Genomic DNA, 22742 nt, shown 5'->3' with positions numbered 1-22742 from the left:
TGTCTTGATAACTACTTTGTACAGGATGATTGGTGTCTGGAGGTGCTTGTAATTTATCATTTTCTTGGGGCATTTTAAAGTGATGTCAGTTCTTCATAAATTATGTCAAAGTTGCATGACATTCAGGAATTACTATGTTAGGCTGGGATTTGCTTGGAGTTCTATATCACTAATGCTTTTTTTCCTTTTTCTTCTTCTCTCTTGAGTCTTCTTTCTTGATGAAATATGGTTCTTAATGGGCCAGATATGACTTCTCCACAAAGTATGCCAGCAGGTGTAAGTAACTCACATGCTTGTGCTTTGAAGCTGTGCAGAAACAACACTTTGTCATGCACAGGCTGCCTTCCCTTCCAACAGCAAGATAAAGGGCATCAGCATGGAGTCTTCCTCTGGCTAGAGGGTCCTTCATTTCTATTCACTGAAGAATCAGCTGAAGAACAACTCACAGAGGATTTCCATTTTATTTTTATTTTAGACACATTATAATTAGTAGCTGTAGGAGTATACTAGTTTATTTTGTTATTTTATTAAGCTGTTTTTATGTCAATCCGTGAATTTCCGCCTTCCATTTTGCTTCTCTCCCCTGCTTGGAGAGGGAGGACAGGCGGACTGAGTGAGCGTCTGTCATGGCTTTGATCACTCGCTGGGGTTAAACCACAACAGCTTGGAAAAGGTTCACAGCATGAGTTGCTCCGTCGCCTTCCCAGGGACCAAGGTGAAGCTGGGCAGCCTGTAGTTCTCCATGTCCTCCTTCTTCTCCTTTTCAAAGACAAGAGTGACATTTCCATTCCTTCCTTCCTCAGACATCTCTCCCAGTCACAGTGAGCATTCAAAGATTATGGAGTGTGGCTCATGATGCCATTGGCCAGCTCCCTCAGCACTCATGGGAGCATCCCGTCAGGGTTCATGGACTTATGTATGTCTGGTATTCCCTGACGTGATCTTCTTTCACCAAGGATATGCTGTCCATGCCCCAGACTCTCCCCCTGATCTCTAGGGCCTGGGATTCCTGAAGCCTGGTCTTGCTAGTAAAGACCAAGGCCAAGGCGGCATTCAGTACTTCAACCTTTTCTGTGTCCTGTGTCACCAGGTTCCCCAACTCATTCAGCAATGGGCCCACATTTTCCCTAGTCTGCCTTTTGTCACCTATGTACTTACAGAAGCCTTGCTTGCTGTCTTTGGCATCCCTGGCCAGATTCAATTCAATTTCAGCTTTGGCTTTCATAACCGTGTCTATTGCATGCTCAGACAGAGCATGAACATCTGAAAAAAAAGAATTCTTAATTATCTCATGCACTTTCACCACGCAAAGAGGCAGATAGATGACTTAGAGAATATACCTGTGTGGCTGATGAAAAATCCCTTCAGCCATGCACAGGCATGCACGCACATGCACCACACACTGGAGGAATGCTCTGAAGAGGCAGGCGGAGCCCAGGAACCCTTGAGGCTCAGAGGAGGAGGATGGAGCAAGCGTTCACAGCTGTTGCAAAAGAAACCAAGCTGGAGGATTTATTTGTTTGGTTTTGGTTTTTTTGACAAACGAGCAAAAACTATAACAACCAGTTGTACTTAAGGAAATGCAGACATAGAGCAGGGCAAAAGTCATTTTAGGATTATGTTAAAGTAACATATCTTGAGCATTTATGAGGGTCAGTCTGAATTGCCCGTGATGCCAATTTGAAAGTGATCTCCCTGAGTTGGAAGCTTTTCATCTTCTTTTCTCCCCTGTCCTGTCTGTCCTGTTGAGGAGGGGGAGTGAGAGAGTGGCTGGGTGTGAGCCTGGCAGCTGCTCAAAGCCAGGTCACCACACACGGATAAAGACATTTGCATTCACACGGATGAGAGAATGAGAGAATTCACAGAAATGAGAAAGCCACATAGCTCATGACAGACCAGCAGCAGGATGAGATCCTGCTGTACATGGTGCACGCTCAGGGAGTTGGGGCTCAACTCAACCCTCTTTGCAACGGGAGAATATTAATGGCTCCTCTGTGATGTTTCCCAGCTGCACTGGTACAACTTCTTCCACTTGCTTGACTTGTCTTCCTAGATTTTTCAGGATGCAAACCCAGGCTTTACAGAGTTGATTGAGTGTCAAATGCCTCAGTCTTGAATTCACATCACCTAATTTTTCACCTGTCTTACATGGAGTTACCACACCCTCATGGAGAGTGCTTCAGATGACCAGAAGACATCTACCAAAAGAAATCTACAAGTTCCAGAATAAAGTGGACAAAAGCATTAAAAAAATAAGACGCCTAAAAATAACTGCAAATGTGTGTTATTGTATGGCTTGCTGTAGTTAGGGCCATGTAATACACTGGTATCACATTGCAATGCTCTATATTCATAACACCATTACTACTCAAGTATTTGTTACGATGTCTTAGTATAGCCCACAGACTTAAAAAAAAAATCACTTAACACATGATTTCATCATGCTAAGAAGTTGCTGTCTGGAGATTTGATCCTACTGAGAGCAAAGGAAAATTCAAATACCTCCAGCCATTCGCTGTAGGAGCCTTTGGAATCAGAGGCAAGGTGCAGCTGCCTACAGATGAAATCAAAGTGATTTTTCTTTTCCTTTTTCTCTCTAGTCATAGTTTCTCACCCTCTCTGCCTTGGGAATTATTGCCTCTACTGAAGAGAGAGTGAAAACTCTACCTGTTTTAGTAAGATAAGGTAACATTTAAATTTTTGTTCTTCATTCTTACTTGATTCCTATGGCAGAACCAAGACATAAGTGTGTTTCCATGGGTTATTTTTCTAATTGGAGCCTGGAACTGCTATTATGATATACAAGGGGAAACCATCCCACCTACCTTCAACACAGATTTTTACATCTGAATTAGTCACTCAAACAAGAGAAATACGAACCTCCGTGGCATCAGTGATTCATATTATTTGAGATGCCGCCGGTGGTGAAACATTAATTATACTGACAGTATACCTGCTTATTTCTATTGTCTATAGAAAACTTTGGCAACTGTGGCTGCCAATTTTGCTGATACATGTTGAACAAAGGAATCACAGCATTTATATTTTATCATGTCCCCATTTTCTCTTTCATCTTTGTCTTTCGAAAATCAGCCAAGTATATTTTGGCTGAAACAGTCCAGGAAGTTTCCCAGAGAAATAATTCTGTTAGCAGATCTGCTGAGATGGCAAATCCCAGAAAATGGCAGCAAGGTGTAGATGCTGGTGACCACTTTTATGTGGGCAGCCGTTGGTATGCTGAGCATCTTTTAACTTCCCAGACCTTCTCTTTAATGAAAACTCAGAATATGAATTTTATATGATTTGGTGAAACAAAAGTAAGTATGTGAACACTTCTATGAATTCAAAGTTGTTTAGGTTTGGATCGTATTTTGCAGGGTTAGCAGTGAAAATAATGCAGGTAGATCACTTCTGCTTGAGTCAGACCAGGAGGTGGAAAGCCACAGGATCTCCACATCACCTGGCTTAAAGCACTAATAGTATTTCATTTAATTCCAGCTATCAAAAAGTCGGGTCATCGTATACTCACTTCATTATTAATGACACCTCCAATCCTGGCATCCTTGGACATCTGCCTTAGAAGGAAATGAACTGTGCTTCTGTCTTGTGCTGTATTTCCCACCATTAAATACAAAGCAATTCCAAGATGACTGGCTCACATTTAGATGCCTTCAGACATTTGGATGCTGAAATTTACTGAGAGACATCCAGCCCATCCACAGTGAATTCTTCTGTCACATCATAGATCCCAATCTTATACTAAGGTGACCTGCCCTTTGGAAGTATTCATTTCTTTCTATATAAAACAAAGACAGAATGGTCATTGGAAATTTGTATGTCTATTTTCTGTTTACCTAATTTAGAGAAGATGAATCCCAGCCTGTGACTGTTAAAGATGAACTTGTATAGGTTGCCCAGATGAGATATTTTTCCACTGGGACCACTGTCATATTCGATCCAAGTTTCATCTCATTCATATTTTAAGCTCCATTTTACTTGCAACTGTAGCTATTCCTGAGACCATAAGTCTGTCCCAAGCTACTAATGCTTTTGTTGTGTGTTTTGTCTTGCTTTTTCTCTATTAGGACAGGAGCTGTTGAGGAAATGAAGCCAGGAAACCAAACTGTCGCTACTCACTTCTTACTTTCAGGGTTTGCCTTCCATGGCAAGATGCAGCTCCTGTTTTTCATGCTGATTTTCATCATGTTCCTGGCCACGTTGATAGGGAACTCTCTAATTGTTGTGATCACAACTGTTGACCCTGTCCTACAGACGCCAATGTACTACCTCCTAAAGAATCTTGCCTTGACAGAAATCTGCTACAGCCTCACCATTGTCCCCAAGATGCTTGCAATTCTGCTGGTGGAGAGAAAAATTATTTCCTTCACAGCTTGTGCCTTGCAGCTCAACTGCATTATTCTTTTTGTCACCTGTGAGTGTTTCCTCTTAGGAGCAATGGCTTATGACCGGCAAGCAGCAATATGCCACCCATTGCATTATGCCACCATGATGAACAGGGATCGCTGCTTCAAGATGGCCATTGGGTCTTGGCTGTCTGGTGTCCCTGTGGCTCTGGGCTTCACCACATGGTTATTTACCCTGCCCTTCTGTGGGAGAAACACAGTCGATCATTTCTTTTGTGATGTTTCTCCTTTGCTGAAGCTGGTGTGTGTAGACACAGCCTTCTTTGAACTACTGATTTTTATTGCTATTGTCCTAATAGTCATGATTCCCTTTTCTCTGATAGCCATCTCTTATCTTTGCATTATCCATGCTGTTCTTCAGCTACCCTTGGCTGTGGGCCAGAGGCGAGCCTTTTCCACCTGTGCAGCTCACCTGGTGGTAGTGACTCTTTTCTACAGCACAACTGGCATCATTCACCTGCGACCCAAGTCCAGCCTTTCATCCAACATGAAGAAAACAGTTTCCCTGTCTTACACAGTTGTCACTCCCATGCTCAACCCCATCATCTACAGCTTGAGGAACCAGGAAGTCAAGCAAAGCCTGAGGACATGCATTGACAAGTGGTTACTTAGGGAGCAGATGACTGTTTTTTCACTCTCCAGGTGATGGATTCCTTGTAGATGCAAAGATTATAGGAGTTTCCCTACTGAAATAATTAAACGGTATTTATGAATGAAGTGAAATGCTTTTCAAAAGGCCTGTTTTATTTGAGCAATCCTTTGCAGTTAAATCCTTGAAATATCTGTCCTTTTTTACCTGGCATATTGGAATAAATTATAGTTGTTCTTATCCTCCCCTACCACTATACCTCCATGTCCATTGAGTAGACAAACTCTCTGGCTTGGGAAACAGATGGTTGCTTTCCTCTTCATCAAAGCAAAAGTTATAGCCTGGAATTTTCCCCCTCAAAAAAGAGCCCTCAATAATGAGTTGAGAAACAAGTTAGTACCTTAGGATTGGAGGGGAGGAGCTGTGTCTCCTGGAAGTGTCCTTGCTACTGGTGGGAGAGACTGGGTTCTAGTCTAGACTTGATCTGATTTTTTTCCACTCAGAACAAAGATCTCTTTCCCAAACTAACTAGTAACTTGCTCAGTTCAAAACAGAAAGGGTAAGCTGAAGCATTGCCAGCTCGCTGCAGTAGCTTTGTTTTAATTAGTTCCCTTCTCATGTAGACTGAGGAGTGGATCCATAACTCATTGAACCTGGTACTTTCTGTCTGATTCTTTCTCTGGCTTGCCAGAAGGAGTGTTCATTAAAGTGAAATGTAACTTCTGTTTGTATTTTCTCTCAGCTTATTTCAATCTCATTTCAGTTCCAATTCTAGACTTGCTTATACCCAAGCAGCTTTTTCTCTTCCAGTTTGTGTCATTAATACCTAATTCACATCACTGCAGGAGATTGGGGAATGAAGGAGTGAAGTTTAGCCTGGGAAGAATAAGGAGAGGTGGGGGGAAGGTGTTTTTGTTTTGTCTTTGTTTCTCACCATCCAATCTATTTTAATTGGCAATAAATGGATTAATTTTCCCCAAGTCAGCCTGTTTTGCCTTTGATGATAATCAGTCAACGATCTTCCCATTCTTATCTCAAGAGATTTTTCATCTTATTTTCTCCTTCTGTCCTGCCCTGTTGAGGAGGGGACATGAAAGAAGAGCTGGGTGGGAGTCCAGCTGCAGCCCAATCCACCACAGTAGAAAAATAGCAAGTGTTGCTAAGAGTGGATTTTGGGAATAAGAAACGGATAAAATAGGAAATAAAAAGAAAGTTATGGGGTAGAAGGATGAAATATTTTAATGCAGTGTGGGTTAGGCAAGTGGAAAGGTTTAAGTAGGCTATAGAAATAACACAATGTGTGAATGGTATGGTCAGAGGATACTTCAATGTTTCAGAGAACATTGCACCTGAGCATGATGCAGATGGCATGGAATGAGGGGTGGAGATTGTACTGTGTTGGGCTGGCATGGAGTCAGCCTTCTTCCTAGCAGTTCGTGTGGTGTGTGCTTCGCACTTGTGGCTGAAAGAGTGTTGAAAAAACACCAATATATTGGCTATTGCTGAACAGTACTTGTACAGAGTCAAGTCTTTCTCTCCACAAAGACCCGTAGTCTTGAGATAGGATGGAGACTGGGAGGGAACACAGCAGGACAGCTGGCCCAAACTGCCCAAATGCGTATTCCATACCATATGATGTTTGGCACAGCAAGAAAAGCTCAAGGAATGGAGGAGGAAGAGACCATGTTCATGGTTAAGGTGTTTGTTTTCACAAGCCACACTTAGACATTCTGAGCCCCTGCTTCCTAGGAAGTAGCTGGACATCTGCCTGATGATGCAAAGTAGTGAATTAAGTCCATTTTTGCTTGTGTGCACAGCTTTTTCTCTCCTTTTTAAACTGTCATTACCTTGATCAACAACTCTTTTCAGTTCCCTTTAATTTTCTCCCCATAAGAGAGGGGAGTGTGAAAGAGGTATGACGCTTATCCAGTTGTAGAAAATTTCAGAATAAACTGGGTCACCTGACATGTTAATAAGGGACAAATGATACAGGAAACATTGAGAAGAACCAAACCTTGTCAATCAATGACTCAATGAAGGGCAAACAGGGAGGAACAAAGGGAGGAAAGGGTATAAAACAGGCTGGTCCCATGAAAACAGGGCCAGTCAGTGCACTCATCTGGTTGAGCCCTGCATCTCATCTCTGCAGTCTGTCTGCAGTCTGTGGACACCCTGCAGCCTGTGGTGTCAGTGACTGGAGCGAGTGGGATTACAAACAAAGAATAACCAAAACTGTCTTACTATTAGAGTGGTATGTAGGGCAGCCAGGCCTTGGTATGGATCCCACAATTTTTCTGGGTGGCTGTTTTGCTTCAGAAAGGAAACCAGGAGCCCTTGGGGTGACTCCTGACTTTGAGATGCAAATTTGCGAAGTTTTTGGCTACAAAGATGCCAGAAACTCCTCCTTATCTGTGAAACGCCAATAAAAAGAAAACATCAGAAATCCAAAGAGATCAGAAATCCAAAGAGATCACAATGGATGGAACAAATGTGAGGTTTCACAAATTCTAATTCTAATATTTGAAAGAGATTTAGGAAACGTTGCCCAAACACTGCTTCAGTTCAGCTGAGGTTGCATGACTCAGGAGGTATTCCAGCTGTAAACTCTGTGCACTGAGATGGAGGTCTTTGTGTCAGGTTTTTTTTGTTGTTGTTTGTTTGGTTGGTTTTTTTGAGGGGCGGTGGGGTTTGGCTGTTTGGTTTTTGTGGACTCCTTCACTTTATCTTTTCTGTTTTACAGGTGGTCATCTACGCACGATGTTCAGGCAACACTTTGTTGCTCTGCAATTCATTGATTCAGAAATACCATCTCAGGAAAGTGATCAAAGCAATAGGATATTTAATTCCCACATGATGTTGTCGATATTTTGCACATTCTGGATATGAAGAAAAGACTTTATTCCTCCTTTAACTAGGTCATCAGAGATTTCTAGTAGCATTCGCAAGGCTTCCTCCATGTGTCCTACCTGAATAACTACCAGCCCCTGAGAACTCATAGTAGTCATTGTCATCACAGCTGCAGTATTGATCTCTCAGCTACAAGAATGCCAAGGAGATACCACAGAAAAAAGGAGAGCAGGAATTCTCAGTCTCTTAACTCCACAAAATATGCTAGTTTATCCTCAGCTTTGCTTTCTGACTCTTTCTGACTCCCTGACACCCAGGGCTGCCCAGGGCTGTCCCACACCCTCAGCCCCCTCTCTCTGCCACTCACACCTTCTCCTTTGCTTTCTCAGCTGGCACCACTCCCAAAGTGCCCCTCAGCAAGGTAGAGGGGGCTGTGGAGCAGCAGGCAGAGCACAGCACAGAGCTCCCCCAGCAGGCAGGGGATGACCTGGGGACAATGCTATTTCTCCCTTCCCACCAGGCAGCTCAGTCCCCAGCTTCCCAGACACAAGAGGGGACCTCCAGGGCTCTGCAGCTGGAGAGGAGGACAAGCCTTCTTTCCCCTAGTCTGGGAAACACCAATGCAATTGCCTCCAGAACCTGCGGCTTTCTCTGTCCCAGTCTGTCTGCTGCTGTGCCCACCTGTAGGTCCATCCAGGAGCAGGGCTGAGCAGCTCTTCCCAATGGGCGCTGTGTTGGTTCTGTGTGGTTGGGGGTTGGTGGTGGAGAGGAGAGCGGGTGCTGGGGGGTGGCCTCTGAGAGAAGACATAAGATGCTGCACACAGCTGGTTCCATTTCCACAGCTAACCTAACAGGACATTGCTGAGCCATCATCAAAATTTGTGGCCTCTACAAAAACATAATCCAGAAAGGGTAGAAAATGTTGCACAGAGGGAGGAAGAAGAAAAAAAAAAAAGTGTCAGAAAGAGCAGAGGGAAAATGCATACCCCCGGTGCCCTTTGGGTGAGTAGAGGAGTCTGGAGTGAAGGAGTGAAGTTGAGCCTGTGTAGAGGGGAGGAAAGGTGCTGGTCTATGTTTGTGTTTTTGTTAATTTCCCCCAAGTCGAGTCTGTTTTTCCCACAGCAGTTTTTGCTAAGCCCTGTCCCTGCGTTTGCCTTCACCTGGAAGCTTTCCCGTCCCATATCTCTTACTGGTCTCCCATGTGTGTGGCGAGATTCTTCCCCTCTGACCTGCTCAGGATGTTAGGAACAGAAGGAGGAGGACAGTGGTAAAGTGCAGCAGCAGTAGAGACTATTGCAACCAGCTGCGTTGGTGGTATAGTGGTGAGCATAGCTGCCTTCCAAGCAGTTGACCCGGGTTCGATTCCCGGCCAACGCAAGGAGGTTTTTCTTTCACTGGGATCCAGAGTGCTTGGCAGCTGCTCCTTGTCAAAGCCACAGAGCCTTGCTTCTCCTGCTGCCCATGGCAGCTCTGGCTCCACACCTCCCTGTCCCCCACTCAGGCAGCAACGGGCAAAGGAAAGTCTCCGCCCTGCTGCTGCATCCCAGCAGAACAGCCCCGTGTCCTGGAAGCTCCGCTCTGCAACCCGGGCAGGAGGTGATCAGAGCAGCACAGAGGCAGGTGCTGTCGTGTCTCTGTAATGCAGGGTCACAGGTAACAGCCTCTACTCTGGGCCTTTGTTCCCTGCCATCACACAGCTGCTTTTCCTGGGAAGATTCTCCCTCCCTGCTGCTCCTCACTTTCTGACTGAGAGATCCCAGATGGGGGCTAGTGAGAAATGCTGGTACAGCATCAGGGTCCATATGACTTGGACAACACCCACTGAGACCAGCGTATTCTTCCTGCTGAGATGGCTCCAGGCTGGGCTCAGGAGCTAGGAGATGGGGATTTTTGGGCTGACCCAGGGCTGGACCTGCCGCTGCTGGCTGCACCTGGCAAGAAAAGCACAATGCTATGTCAGAGTAAAGATGAGGATCGGGAATGCCAAGGTGTGGACCAAGGCATACGTTGTATTTCATGAAACCAGGTTTGCAATTTGAGGGCACAGTGGGAGGATGCCTGTTCTTTACATAATGTCTCAAAGTCAGACTGGAGTGAATTTGTCCTCCATCCTTCTTTATCTTTTCCATCTCTCCAGTACTGTCTGGTCAGGTGTGGGGTTGCATTCCCTTCGGAGGGGCTGCTGCTATGTACAGGGCCTGTGTTCAGAGCACAGTGTTATTTCATCTACAGCACTTTTTCTGACAAGAGATCCTGGTATGCACGGTAACTTGGTTTGAAATACTCTGTTTAACAATCAAGACTGCATATCTTGGAGACCTTATGTCCCCAGCCCATGTGCAGAGCCACTGACCTAGCTTGTCCAGACTCTGCATTGAAGAGACGTTCTGAAGTTTACTAGAAGTGGCTGTAGCAATGTTCTTGTTAGTTAAAAACTGAGACATCCTCATTTCTCTTGCAACTTATAGCCAAGGGAAACACAAGGAGCCTCTCACAACTAGACTCTTCACCTCAAGGATGTGAAGCTCCTCAAGTCTATGCTTCCAGGGTTGCTCAAAGAAAAAAAAAAAGTATAGAGGATTTGGCACAGTGTTTGCAGACTCCCACTCTGCCATCCCCTCCAACTCAGGACATTCTATAGTTCTGTGATGAGCAGTGCTACAAGAAGAGGCAGTTACAGAGAGCAGGATCATGATGGCCAGCACTTTCCCCCTTTCCAGTCCATACCCATCCCCTGGAGTTTACTCCCGCAACACCAATGAGAGAGAGAATCACAACGGCTGTTCTTCATATGAAGTTTGCAAAAAAAGCGGAGAGGACCTGTCACAAGGCCTGTATAGACATTCACATGTGGTCACTTGGAACACTGGTCTTTGACCACCCTCACAGGAAAACAGAGTTTGTGTGTGTGACATTTCCTTTATTTCCACCTCTGTCCATTGCTTCTTGCCCTCTTACTGGGTATATTTGATAAGAGCTCATATTACTCTGCCTCTCCATCCTCCCACACCAAGTGTTTGGAGAAATACATAAGGTGCCCCCTCAGCCTTCCCTTCCCCAGGCTACCCAACCCCAGCTCTCCCAGCCTGTCCTTGTATGGCAAATGAGCAGAGTCCTTAATCACCTCAGTGTCCCTGTGGCAGGGCTGGCAGATCCTCTAGCTGTGCAGAAATGGGACTCAGACACATGATGACATCTGTGGAGTCCCTGTAAGGGCACCTGGCATGCAGACATCAGGGTCTCCTCCTGCAGAGGAAGGACACCTTGCAGAAAGATTTCCACTTGCTGCTGGGAGCAGGTAGGACCAAAAGAGAGAGCAGAAGCAACTGCATTCAGTCAGGGGAAGACGTGCACCTGCCCCAATACTCATGCACCTGGAGAAGCAATGACTGCTGAGGGGGATTGCTGGAGAAGCACTGAGGAGAGAAATGCATCATCTGGAAGACTAAACAGAGACACTGGATATTCCTTTGTTCTTGGCTACCTGCTTGTGTGGAGGAGGACTGAGGTGCCACTTCCATCCAAAACATCAATGACTAGCAAAGTGCATCAGCAAAAGGAAAGGAGGGATAACCCTGACCACCAAATGCCAGGAGTTGGGCTGAGATTCAGGCTTAGAAAGGCAACTTCTCCCCGCCTGATTCTGAAGATGCCCTCCACAACTCAGCTAAGCACACATGTCCATTTTTTCCTGTCACCTCAGGAAGCGTTGTCATCTCAGCCCAGTTCATCAAGGGGCTTCTGTCTTCTGCCAGGAGGTACTCAGGGCAGGCACTGAGAAGTCGCTGCTTCCTGAGCACACATGCATGATGCTCTGGGTACACTGGCAGAAGACATGAGATCAGCTCTTGGATGATTTCAGTGGCCCGAGTCAAGACTGACCCTGAGAGAGATCACAAGGCTTGATAAGGAGGTTAAAGACTCACATTCCATTTCTGCAGTGCTTTTTGATTTTTCTCTTGCCTGCTTGCTTATTTGAGTGCTCTGGTGTCAGTCCAGGGATCTCTTTTCACAACTAGTGGTAAGAACAAGAGAGAAGCCAATGTTCTTCCTTGCAGAGCAGATGACTACATGAGGGAGGAAGAGGACAAACCACCATGATTCTCCAAGAATGCTGCTCAAAGTCTTTAATGAGAAGGAGCAAAAGCAGTGGCACAGAAGAGAGATGAAGAAACACGTCTGCAGGATTCAGGGAGACACAGAGAACAACCCATTTCCCAAGGACAAGCTCCACACAAAGCGCTTGCCTTTCCCCTTTCTGCTCTACCTGCTGGCAATCCCAGCCCAGCAAGAGCAGTCCCTAACTCCAGCACCCTCCCTCCAGCAGCAGCAGGTTCAGCAAAATAGAAGAGAACGAGCCCTTTCTCGAGGAGCTCAGAGCATAGCAGAGCCGGAGGAGGCACGGCGAGGCCTGATGTGCAGCCAGGAGCCGTGGGCACAGGTCCCTCCTGCCAGGTGGCATGAGGACACCCAGCCCATCTGCAAGCCCTGGCCACACTCCTGCTGTGCAGTCCCCATCATTCTTCCTGCTCCAGAAGAGATGGTGTACCAGGTTCAGCAATTCAGACGGCAGCGAGGGGGAGGCAGGCACAGCCCTGACCCCCCCAGACGAAGGGAGCCCCCAGAAGAGATGGGAACCCCCCCGGTGCTGAGGGTGCTCCCAACAGCAGCCGACAGAGAGGATCCCACGACTGTGTTCTGAGGGAAAGAGGTGAGGATGGGGCCCGGCAGGGTCACCACCACTGGGGAGGCCTCGATGGCCACTGTCGAGTCACCACAGCGGGCGACACAGGGCTCACTGCAGCTGCTTGCAAGTGGGGTTGGGCCACAGGAACCACAAGGTGGTGGGATACATGGTCTGAAGCAAGACATCTCTCGGTGAGGGAGGCAAAGCTGAAACAGAGAGCGGAGAGGGAACACAGAATCCCAACTTCAGCCGGTCGTTCTTGTCCTCAGTTCTCTCTGCCAAAACACTTTATTGCCCTCCGTCTGCATTTGGTGGTCCATGTCTAGAAAGCGATCTTGCTGACATGTACTACAGGCGTGACATCTCAGCTTAGCGCTAGATTTGAACGCCTAGGACCAAAGAAGTGCCTAACTGCTTGCTGATTCCACAAGGACCTCCTCAAGCATTACCCAGTGTAAAAGCACAGATGAAGGTTGATGCAACTATTCCAGCACAAATAGGCTGCGTGGAACAAGTGTCTCAGAAATCAGCTCTAGAAAACACACAATGTGCATAGAGCTGCCATGGCCCTCACCGTGCTCTCTGAGTTGCATGGTCCAGAAGGGCTGAACGGATTTTGGGACAGGACCCATCTCAGTGGATTTAAAGCCCCTGTGGAGAGCCTAATCAAACCCCATCTCCAGAACAACCAGTGTTGCATTGAAGGAGGCACTGGGTGCACTTGGCCATTTGGTTAGAGACCATCTGTCTAAAGTAGAAATTCTGCTGAGCAGACCTCCCTGCAGCTGAGCCCCATTCACCCCCTTGTGCTCAAAACAAACCCCCTCTTCCAAGCCCTCCCCAGCCAACCCCATCAAAAGGGAAAGAAGTGACAGCCCTTGAACAGTTCTATTGCAGGGCCAAGCTGAGGCAGCCCAAGGATCCACCTGAGTAGCCTCCATGATAGCAGTTCAGCCCACGAGGAGAGATGGAGCACACAGAGGCTTACCTCGTTCCTCGAGGAAAAGGAGGCAAGAGAGGAGGATGCAGAGCCTGGAGCAGCGCAGCCTTTTATGCTGTGTCCTAGAGCCCTGTGTGGCTGCAAACATTCCTTACTCATGAAGCATCTCAACTTATAGTAGCTGTCACTTGATGAGTCCTCGCTGGTGGTTAATTACTTGCTCCTTTCATCCCAAATGTTGTGCTCCTGTTTCATACTGCTGGACACCAAAGTAATTAATCTGTGTCCCAGCTTCATAAGGCAAATTACGTCCGAGGTCTAAGGCTAGTACTCAGGTAGATGTTATGTGGTCTTTTGTGATATGGATTGTCACATTGCATTCTTGATGGTGAGCACAACCACCAGTCACGGTGAAGTTCAGCTTTAAAGGACTCCTCAGTTCAATTCTCCAGTGTTTTCTGTGCCGACACACCATCTAACCCTGAGAGACATTTCTCCCCACAGGTCATTGTAGACGCAATGGACACTGTGGCTAAGTTGAAGCAGAACGTCAAGACTGTGCAATCTCATACAGGAGAAGAGATGCACCTCTACAGGAATGTGGCAAAGCTGAACAGCAAGGAAAGACTGTAGTGGGCTGGCGGGAAGTCCCTTGTGGGCTGGAGTGACAGCCACAAGGACCTTGTTCACACTCATCAGCCTCTACCACATCCAGGTTTTGTGATCAAAGAGATGCCCTTGTCCTTTCCTGAAAGAGACCCACACCCAAAGGGACCTGTTTTGCTCGGCAAGGAAACTCCAGAGCCCAGAGGCTTGCATGGGCTGCTTATGAGGAGAGGTACAGGGCAGGGAGCCAAATGCTCATGGCCATTTTTCTTGGATCAGGAATGGCATGGCCCATTCCGTGCATTTCAGACTACAAAGGGACATTGGATCAGCCTCCCAGAGCACCTGGGAAAAACCCTGAACTCCCGGCAAACACGAGTCACCCTGCTGTGAATTTCAGTGGACATGTTGTCCTGGCCTCAGGTGCACCAGCGATACCAGAAACCACCAGATACCTCTGGAAACCACTGGTGGTTCTATGTGATCTTGAACTGTTGCTGTCTTCCAAGGCATGGCCTTTTGCTGGCTGCTCAAGGACTCATGTGACAGTGTTAGGTTAACAGCTGGATTTGATTATCCTGAGACTCTCTTCCAATCAAAATGATTCTTTGATTCAGCATACCTGAGAATTACAACAATTGGAATGGATGTCTGGAGGTCCTCTGCTCCAACCTACTGCTCTGAGCAGACCAAATTCCCTGATAACAGCTTCTGACCTCCTGCTTTCTTGCAGTTACATCCATCTCCTGCTCCCCACCTTCTCATCTTTACTAGGCTCCACCACCCTAGTGCCGTCAGCCTTACCGTATGCATCATGTGCTCCAGTCCTCACGTTCTGCCTGGTCCTCTGCCACTACCTCTCTCCAGGAGATCCCAGGGTTATGGGGCGAGGTCTGGAGGTGGATGGGAAGTAGACACCAGGATTAGGAGTAAAGGCTCCTTCCAGGATTTACAGTGAAACTTCTGCTTGTACAGACTTTCCCTCTTCTTCCTGTCAGACCTTCTGCCCAGAAGGGGCTTCTAGTCAATGGCATGAAAGTTAAATGCGGACGAGGTGGCATTCACACATCCAGCCCTCATGTTCTTCATGGAGCACATTCAGGTCTCTCGGCTCATTCCGATCAAACCACGATATGGGTGGGTTTTAAAAGTGGGATGAAACAACCGGACTGAGAATGAGAAAGAGAAGTGGGCATCCCTGAGATGTCATTGTACTGACCGCATGAAGAAATCTATTCATCTCATCTCCCCAGACCTTACTCGGTAACTGCTAAACAGTGCTCACGGCCATCTCCTGGTGGCCCACGAGGGGCACAGTGCAGCCCTGGATGTGCTGTCGTAGAGACAGTGATCTTTCCAACGGTGGCAGAGTTCAGAAGTCAACAGGACAAGGCTCAGAGCTTCCTGAGCTAAGTGGGAAGCTTTGTCTGCTCAGAGCCCGAGATCTCCCCAGAGGTCCTCCAGCAGTCCCTTCTAACCATCATTATTCGAAAGAGCATGGTGTCTCAAGAGCCCTTGAACAGCAATCGAATGGCAATGCCTTGGAATTTGGCAGCAGCACAAGACTGCATAGAAGCAGCAGTTGATTCAGGAACGATGCTAAAAGGTGTGGAAATGCCTTTGATGAAAGCAGAACTTTTGGAAGAATGAGGCTATGACTCTGGTATCTCTGAGATGCCTGAGGCTGGGGCACTTTGTCCACTGGAGTCCACAGCATGATGACTCACGTTTGCCTGGAGCTCGGGGTTTTTCCCAACTCTTCCACATCATGATGAGTCCCAGGTGCTGTGCGAGACTGATCCAATGTCCCTTTGTAGTCTGAAATGCATGGAATGGGTCACCCCATGTGTGACCAAGAAAAAAGGCCATGAGCTTTTGGCTCCTTGCCCTTCGTCTCTCCTCAAAATCAGGCCATGCACGCCTCTGGCCTCTGGGATGAAATTACTGAGCAAAACAGGTCAATTTGGGTGTGGGTCTCTTTCAGAGATGGACATGGGCATGTCTTTGGTCAACCTCTTATGTGCTGACTTGCTCGTTTCCCCCAGGTTCTCCACTTCCCAAGCTGAACCCAGACCCCTGGCTGGAAGAAACACGAGGGCCTGGCCAAGTCATCAAGGGACATAGCTATGAAGATCCCATGGAGAGGTTACTTGAAAGAGACCTGCCTGTCCCCTTTGTTCTCTGGGCTCATGGGAAGGAAAAAACAGGCTGTGGCAGAGCCTGATAAGCATATTTGAGGACCTTGTGGTCCTCAGTCCTGGTTGCAAGCAACTTCCCTCCAACCCACAATGACCCTTCTCTGCCACTGAACTTTCCACTTCTCTGGAGAAGTGGCTTTATGCAGTCTTGAACTTTCCCACTTTCTCATGTGTGTCTCTGGTGACCCACTGGAGAAAGTACCACACTCACAAAGCCCTGATGCTGATAGAGAACTTCAACCACCCAGACATCTGGTGCCAAAGCAGCACAGCAAACTGCAAGCAGTCCGGGAAACTACTCGAGTCTATTAAGGACAAGTTATTATTACGGGTGATGGAGAGTTCATCCAGAGGAGAGGCACTACTTGGTCTGTTGTCTACTAATGTGGAAGAACTTATCTAGGTGTCAAGACTGTGGGCAGGACTGGCTGCAGCAATCATGGCCTGGAGGGATTCTCTGTCTTGAGAGATACAGGACGAGTAAAAAGTAGGGTCAGGACCCTAAACCTCAGGAAGGAAAACTTTCAGTTGTTTGGGGCACTTGTGCATAGGATCTCTTGGGAATCTGCACTCAGAGATACACAAGTGAACAAGAGCTGGGAGATATTGAAAGACATTTTTCTTAGACTGCTAGAACACGCAGTCTTGGTGTGCAAGAAATCATACAGGGGAAGCAGGAGGCCAGCTTGCCAAATACCTCTTAGCCAAACTAAGGGGGAAAACCTAAATGCACAGGCAGTGGAGGCAGGGATACACATCCTGGGGAGATTGGAGGGAAATAGCCCAGGAGTGCAAGGAGGGGTTCAGGAAGTCAAGAAGCCAAACTTGGTGTGGGATGTGAAAAATTATAAGATGGGTTTCTTCAGGTATGTAGGACAACAAGTGAAGAAACTGTACTTCCCTGATGAGTGAAATGGGACACCTGGCTACAACTGACATGGAGATGGTGGAGGCACTCAGCAACTACTTCCCTCCATCTTAACCACATGTGCCTAACCATGATACATAGTTCACAGAATGCAAAGGCATGGGCTGCGGCAATGATGTACCAGTAATAATAAAAATTAAAATTAAAAATTACATACATAAAAAAACCCAAAACAACAAACCAAAACCACAGAAACAAACCAAACACATAAAAAACCACCACACCAAACCCACATTTCAACATCAGTGGATAACAGAAGAGTTTTTAAGGTCGTCCACCTGTCTGGAGCATTTAGTATTGTCCCATACAACATCCTTGATTCCATAACAGAGAGGCATGCATTTGACAAGTGGACCACTCATTGTATAAGGAGTTGTCTGGATGGTCACACTCAAAGAGTTGCCATCTTTGTCTTGAAGTCTAAGTGGAGACCCGTGATGAGTCGTGTCTCTCAGGGGTTTGTGTTGGGACCAGTATTGTTCAACGTGTTTGTTGGGGACATGGACAGTGGGATCCGCAGTGAGTTTCAGATGACACCAAGCTGAGTGATGTGCTTGGTAAACCAGAGAGAAGGAGTGCGATCCAGAGGGACCTTGACAGAATGGAGAGAAGGGTTGTGCAAATGACATGAAGTTCAAGAAGGTGAAGTCTAAGGTCCTGCACCTGGGTCAGTGGAATTCCAACCATGGATACAGGCTGGGCCATGATGGGATTGAGAGCAGCCCTACGGAGTCGAAAATTTCAGATGAAAGAGGTGAGGGCATAATCACCACAATTCTTTGGAAAGCAGTAACTACTGGGTGATTAGATGCTTCATGAGTAGGGAATGTTTGTGGCCCCACGGGGCTCTGGGACACAGCATAAAAGCCTGTGCTGCTCCAGGCTCTGCATCCTCCTCTCTTGCCTCCCTTTCCTCGAGGAACGAGGTAAGCCTCTGTGTGCTCCATTTCTCCCCGTGGGCTGAACTGCTGTCATGGAGGCTACTCAGGTGGATCCTTGGGCTGCCTCAGCTTGGCCCTGCAATAGAACGGTTCAAGGGCTGTCACCTCTTTCCCTTTTGATGGGGTTGGCTGGGGAGAGCTGGGAAGAGAGAGGTTCTCTGAAGCACAAGAGGATGAACGGGGCTCAGCTGCAGGGAGGTCTGCTCAGCAGAATTTCTGCTTTAGGTAGATGGTCTCTAACCAAATGGCCAAGCGCACCCAGTGCCTCCTTCTGTGCAGCACTGGTTGTTCCGGAGATGGGGTTTGATTAGGCTCTCCACAGGGGCTTTAAATCCACTGAGCTGGGTCCTGTCCCAAAAGCAGTTCAGCCCTTCTGGACTATGCAACTCAGAGAGCACGGTGAGGGCCATGGCAGCTCTATGCATATTGTGTGTTTTCAAGAGCTGATTTCTGAGACACTTGTTCCATGCAGCCTATTTTGCTGAAATAGTTGCATCAGCCTTCATCTGTGCTTTTGCACTAGGTAATGCATGAAGAGGTCCTTGTGGAATCAGCAAGCAGTTAGACACTTCTTCGGTCCTAGGCGTTCAAATCTAGCGCTAAGCTGAGATATCATGCCTGTAGTACATGTCAGTAAGATCAATTTCTAGACATGGACCTCCAAATGGAGACGGAGGGCAGTAAAGTGTATCTGCAGAGAGAACTGAGGACAAGAATGACCGGCTGAAGTTGGGATTCCATGTTCCCTCTTGCTCTGTGTTTCAGCTTTGCCTCCCTCACTGAGAGATGTCTTGCTTCAGACCCTGTATCCCACCACCTTGTGGTTCCTGTGGCCCAACCCCACTTGCAAGCAGCTGCAGTGAGCCCTGTGTCGCCCGCTGTGGTGACTCGACGGTGGCCATCGAGGTCTCCCCGGTGGTGGTGACCCTGCCGGGCCCCATCCTCACCTCTTTCCCTCAGAACACAGTCGTGGGATCCTCTCTGTCAGCTGCTGTTGGGAGCACCCTCAGCACCGGGGGGGTTCCCATCTCTTCTGGGGGCTCCCTTGGTCTGGGGGGGTCAGGGCTGTGCCTGCCTCCCCCTCGCTGCCGTCTGAACTGCTGAACCTGGTATACCATCCCTTCTGGAGCAGGAAGAATGATGGGGACTGCACAGCAGGAGTGTGGCCAGGGCTTGCAGATGGGCTGGGTGTCCTCTGCCCACGGCTCCTGGCTGCACAACAGGCCTCGCCGTGCGTCCTCTGGCTCTGCTCTGCTCTGAGCTCCTGGAGAAAGGGCTCGTTCTCTTCTGTTTTGCTGAACCTCCTGCTACTGGGGGAGGGTGCTGGAGTTAGGGACTGCTCTTGCTGGGCTGGGATTGCCAGCAGGTAGAGCAGAAAGGGGAAAGGCAAGCGCTTTGTGTGGAGCTTGTCCTTGGGAAATGGGCTGTTCTCTGTGTCTCCCTGAATCCTGCAGACGTGTTTCTTGATCTCTCTTCTGTGCCACTGCTTTTGCTCCTTCTCATTAAAGACTTTGAGCAGCATTCATGGAGAATCATGGTGGTTTGTTCTCCTCCTCTTTTCTCACACAGTCACCTGCTCTGCAAGGAAGAGCCTTGGCTTCTCTCCTAATCTTAACACTAATTGTGAATAGACATCCCTGGGATGATACTAGGACACCAAAATAAGGAAGCGGGCATGAGAAAAATGAAAAAGCCTCAGGGAAATGAAGTATGAGTCTTTAACCTCCTTATCAAGCCTTGTGATCTCTCTCAGGGTCAGTCTTGACTCCAGCCACTGAAAGCATCCAAGAGCTGATCTCATGTCTTCTGCCAGTGTACCCAGAGCATCATGCATGTGTGCTCAGGAAGCAGCGACTTCTCAGTGCCTGCCCTGAGTACCTCCTGGCAGAAGACAGAAGCCCCTTGATGAACTGGGCTGAGATGACAACGCTTCCTGAGGTGACAGGAAAAAATGGACATGTGTGCTTAGCTGAGTTGTGGAGGGTGTCTTCAGAATCAGGCGGGGAGAAGTTGCCTTTCTAAGCCTGAATCTCAGCCCGACCCCTGGCATTTGGTGGTCAGGGTTATCCTTCCTTTCCTTTTGCTGATGCACTTTGCTAGTCATTGATGTTTTGGTGGAAAAAGGCACATAAGGTGCTCAGCAGCAAGCCAAGGCCTCCTCCACACAAGCAGGTAGCCAAGAACAAAGGAACATCCAGTGTCTCTGTTTAGTCTTCCAGATGATGCATTTCTCTCCTCAGTGCTGCTCAGCAGTCATTGCTTCTCCAGGTGCATGAGTATTGGGGCAGGTGCACGTCTTCCCCTGACTGAATGCTGTGGCGGATCCTCCTGGAAACTAGGCTAAGGGACATGGAAAACAAAGTGGTGACTGGTGATAGCCCACCTGGCTTCCCCTAGGGCAAATCATGCCAGACAAACTGAGTGACTCTGTATTGTGGGGTAGCAACATTGGTGGATAATGGAGGAGTGACGGATGTCATCTATTTGCGTGCAACATTTAATACTGCCCAACACAGCATCCTGGTCTCTGAAATGGAAAGACATGGATTAGAGATGTGGACCAGGCGTTGTATAAGGAATTGGCTGGATGGTCACACTCAAAGACTTGTGGTCAATGTCTTGAGGTCCAGGTGGAGACCAGTGATGAATGGTGTCCTCTGGGGTCCATATTGGGATCAGTATATTTTAACATCTTTGTCAGACAAATGGACAGTGGGGTTGAGTGCACCTTCAAGTGAGATTGCAGGTAACGCCAAGCTGAGTGATGCCATCCAGAGGGACCTTGACAGGCTAGAGCGGTGGGGTGTGCAAAGCTCATTAAGTTCAACAAGGCCAAGTGTGAGGTCCTGTGCCTGGCTCAGGGCAATCCCAAACATGGATACAGGCTGGGCCATGATGGGTTTGGGGCAGTCCTGCAGAGAAGGTCTTGGCAGTATTGGCAGATGAAAAAACTGAAACCAAGCTGGCACTGTGTGCTTGCAGTCCAGAAAGCCGGTTGTATCGTGGGCGGTGTCAGAAGCAGTGTGACCAGAAGATCAGTGGAGGTCATTGTCCCCCTCTACTCCACTTTATTCTGCTTTTGTGAGACCCCACCTTGAGTACTGGATCTGCTTGAGTGGCTCCAGAGGAGAACACAAACATTATCAGGGGTGTGGAGTAGTTCTGCTATGAGTATAGGGTGAGAGATTAATGGCTGAGGAGAGGACATGAGGAGTCAGACGAGAGGAGAGGACAGGAGAAGACAGGAGAGGAGAGGAGAGGAGAGGAGAAGAGGGGAGAGGAGAGGAGAGGAGTTAAATTAGAGAAGGAAAGTGGGATCTAATATGCTACTCCACAACTACCTTCATCCCTGGTTGTCTCCACAAAGTTGCCTATCCTTCTTCCCTGGAAGCAGTCAAGATGCTATCTGGGGCATGAAATCAGCATCATCCTCATAGTGATACTGAAAACTCAGAAAAAAATACTCCTTAACACTGTTTTGAAAGTGTTAAAAAGCAGGTACTTTGATTGCCGCGCACCAGACACTCCAAGGATCGTTCCTCTAATCGAGCACGTGTGCAGGACTCATGCTTCTTGGTATTTATTACACATACTAATTGCATATTCGTTTGTTTCTACCACTTAGTTCATGCATTAAACGTAGATTATTTAAATAAACGTGCCCTATGTCGGAAGTTCTTTTTTGGGATCCGAAGGTCTTCATCTGGGGTCTCTAGTGGCCCCCGGTGGTCTTCGCAGCATGGTACCCTTTGAATTACAAGTGTCCGCTCTTTGACCCTGTTTCTTGAGCACACACGTTGTCGTTTTGTTCTTCTACACAGAAAACATCACGTAGCTTTTCTTCATCTGGTGGAGCATTCTGCTTGCTCACCTTGGAAACGAAGGACATCCTGCTTTGCCTCATGTCCAGTCTCTATATAGCTACTGTATTCTGTATTAAGTTCATGTTACATTATACCTGGTCTTGTTACATTAGGCCTAGTGTTGCTACATTATGTCTAGTTGGGTTTCTAAATGGCTTTTGTTCCTTTTATCAATAGCAGGATATGGCAGGAGCCCATCTGAGGACAAGGCACTGGGACCTGCAGCCATAGCCCCTGTGGTGACAGCTGTCGAGGCTTCTGGAAGCCTGCCACCTGTCCTGCTCAGTGGAGGTCCCCAATGCAGGGCTTGGAGTGAAGCCTGGCCCTGAAGCCCCCAGGGAGCCAGGTGTCATTGCACGGGGCATGTGAGGAGCAGGAGAGAGAGGCCTGGAGCAGGTAGTTGTGGCCGAGCGGTGAAGGCGATGGACTAGAAATCCATTGGGGTTTCCCCGCGCAGGTTCGAATCCTGCCAACTACGGCCTGCAGTTCCCTTTTGGGCTGCTGGCAACTGACCATTCTGCAGCTGTGGGACTCAGCTCCACACTGGACCTGCCGCCCAGGGAGACAGTCATACCCCCTTGCCTACAGCACCTGTCCTCCTTCCCCACAGAACCTCTGGGATGAATGGGCAATCCTGCTCCCATTGCCAAGCTAGGCAAGTTGGGGGAAGGGAAAGGGCCAGTGCTGAGTAGGAGCCATGAAAAGGGCTCCACTGTTGT

At 47.8% G+C, this 22742-nt stretch overlaps 1 protein-coding gene and 2 non-coding genes across 3 annotated transcripts; all 3 read left to right on the top strand.

Annotated features, from left to right (window-relative positions):
• The first annotated feature begins 4101 nt into the window (after window positions 1–4101).
• LOC135992559 (olfactory receptor 10A7-like) lies at window positions 4102–5070 on the top strand. Its single transcript, XM_065641845.1, has one exon. The coding sequence runs from the start codon at window positions 4105–4107 to the stop codon at window positions 5068–5070; it is 966 nt and encodes a 321-aa protein (XP_065497917.1). The 5' UTR covers window positions 4102–4104.
• Window positions 5071–9165: 4095 nt separating this feature from the next.
• On the top strand, window positions 9166–9237 carry TRNAG-UCC (transfer RNA glycine (anticodon UCC)). Its single transcript has one exon. It is a non-coding gene; the product is annotated as a tRNA-Gly (tRNA).
• A 13182-nt stretch (window positions 9238–22419) lies between these two features.
• TRNAS-AGA (transfer RNA serine (anticodon AGA)) lies at window positions 22420–22501 on the top strand. The gene has a single exon. It is a non-coding gene; the product is annotated as a tRNA-Ser (tRNA).
• The last annotated feature ends 241 nt before the right edge of the window (window positions 22502–22742 follow it).

Source organism: Caloenas nicobarica, chromosome 10 (assembly GCF_036013445.1).
Source record: "Caloenas nicobarica isolate bCalNic1 chromosome 10, bCalNic1.hap1, whole genome shotgun sequence".
Taxonomy (NCBI): Eukaryota; Metazoa; Chordata; class Aves; order Columbiformes; family Columbidae; genus Caloenas; species Caloenas nicobarica.
The sequence above is the reverse complement of the archived record's forward strand: the minus strand, read 5'-3'. Positions and strand labels throughout refer to the sequence as shown.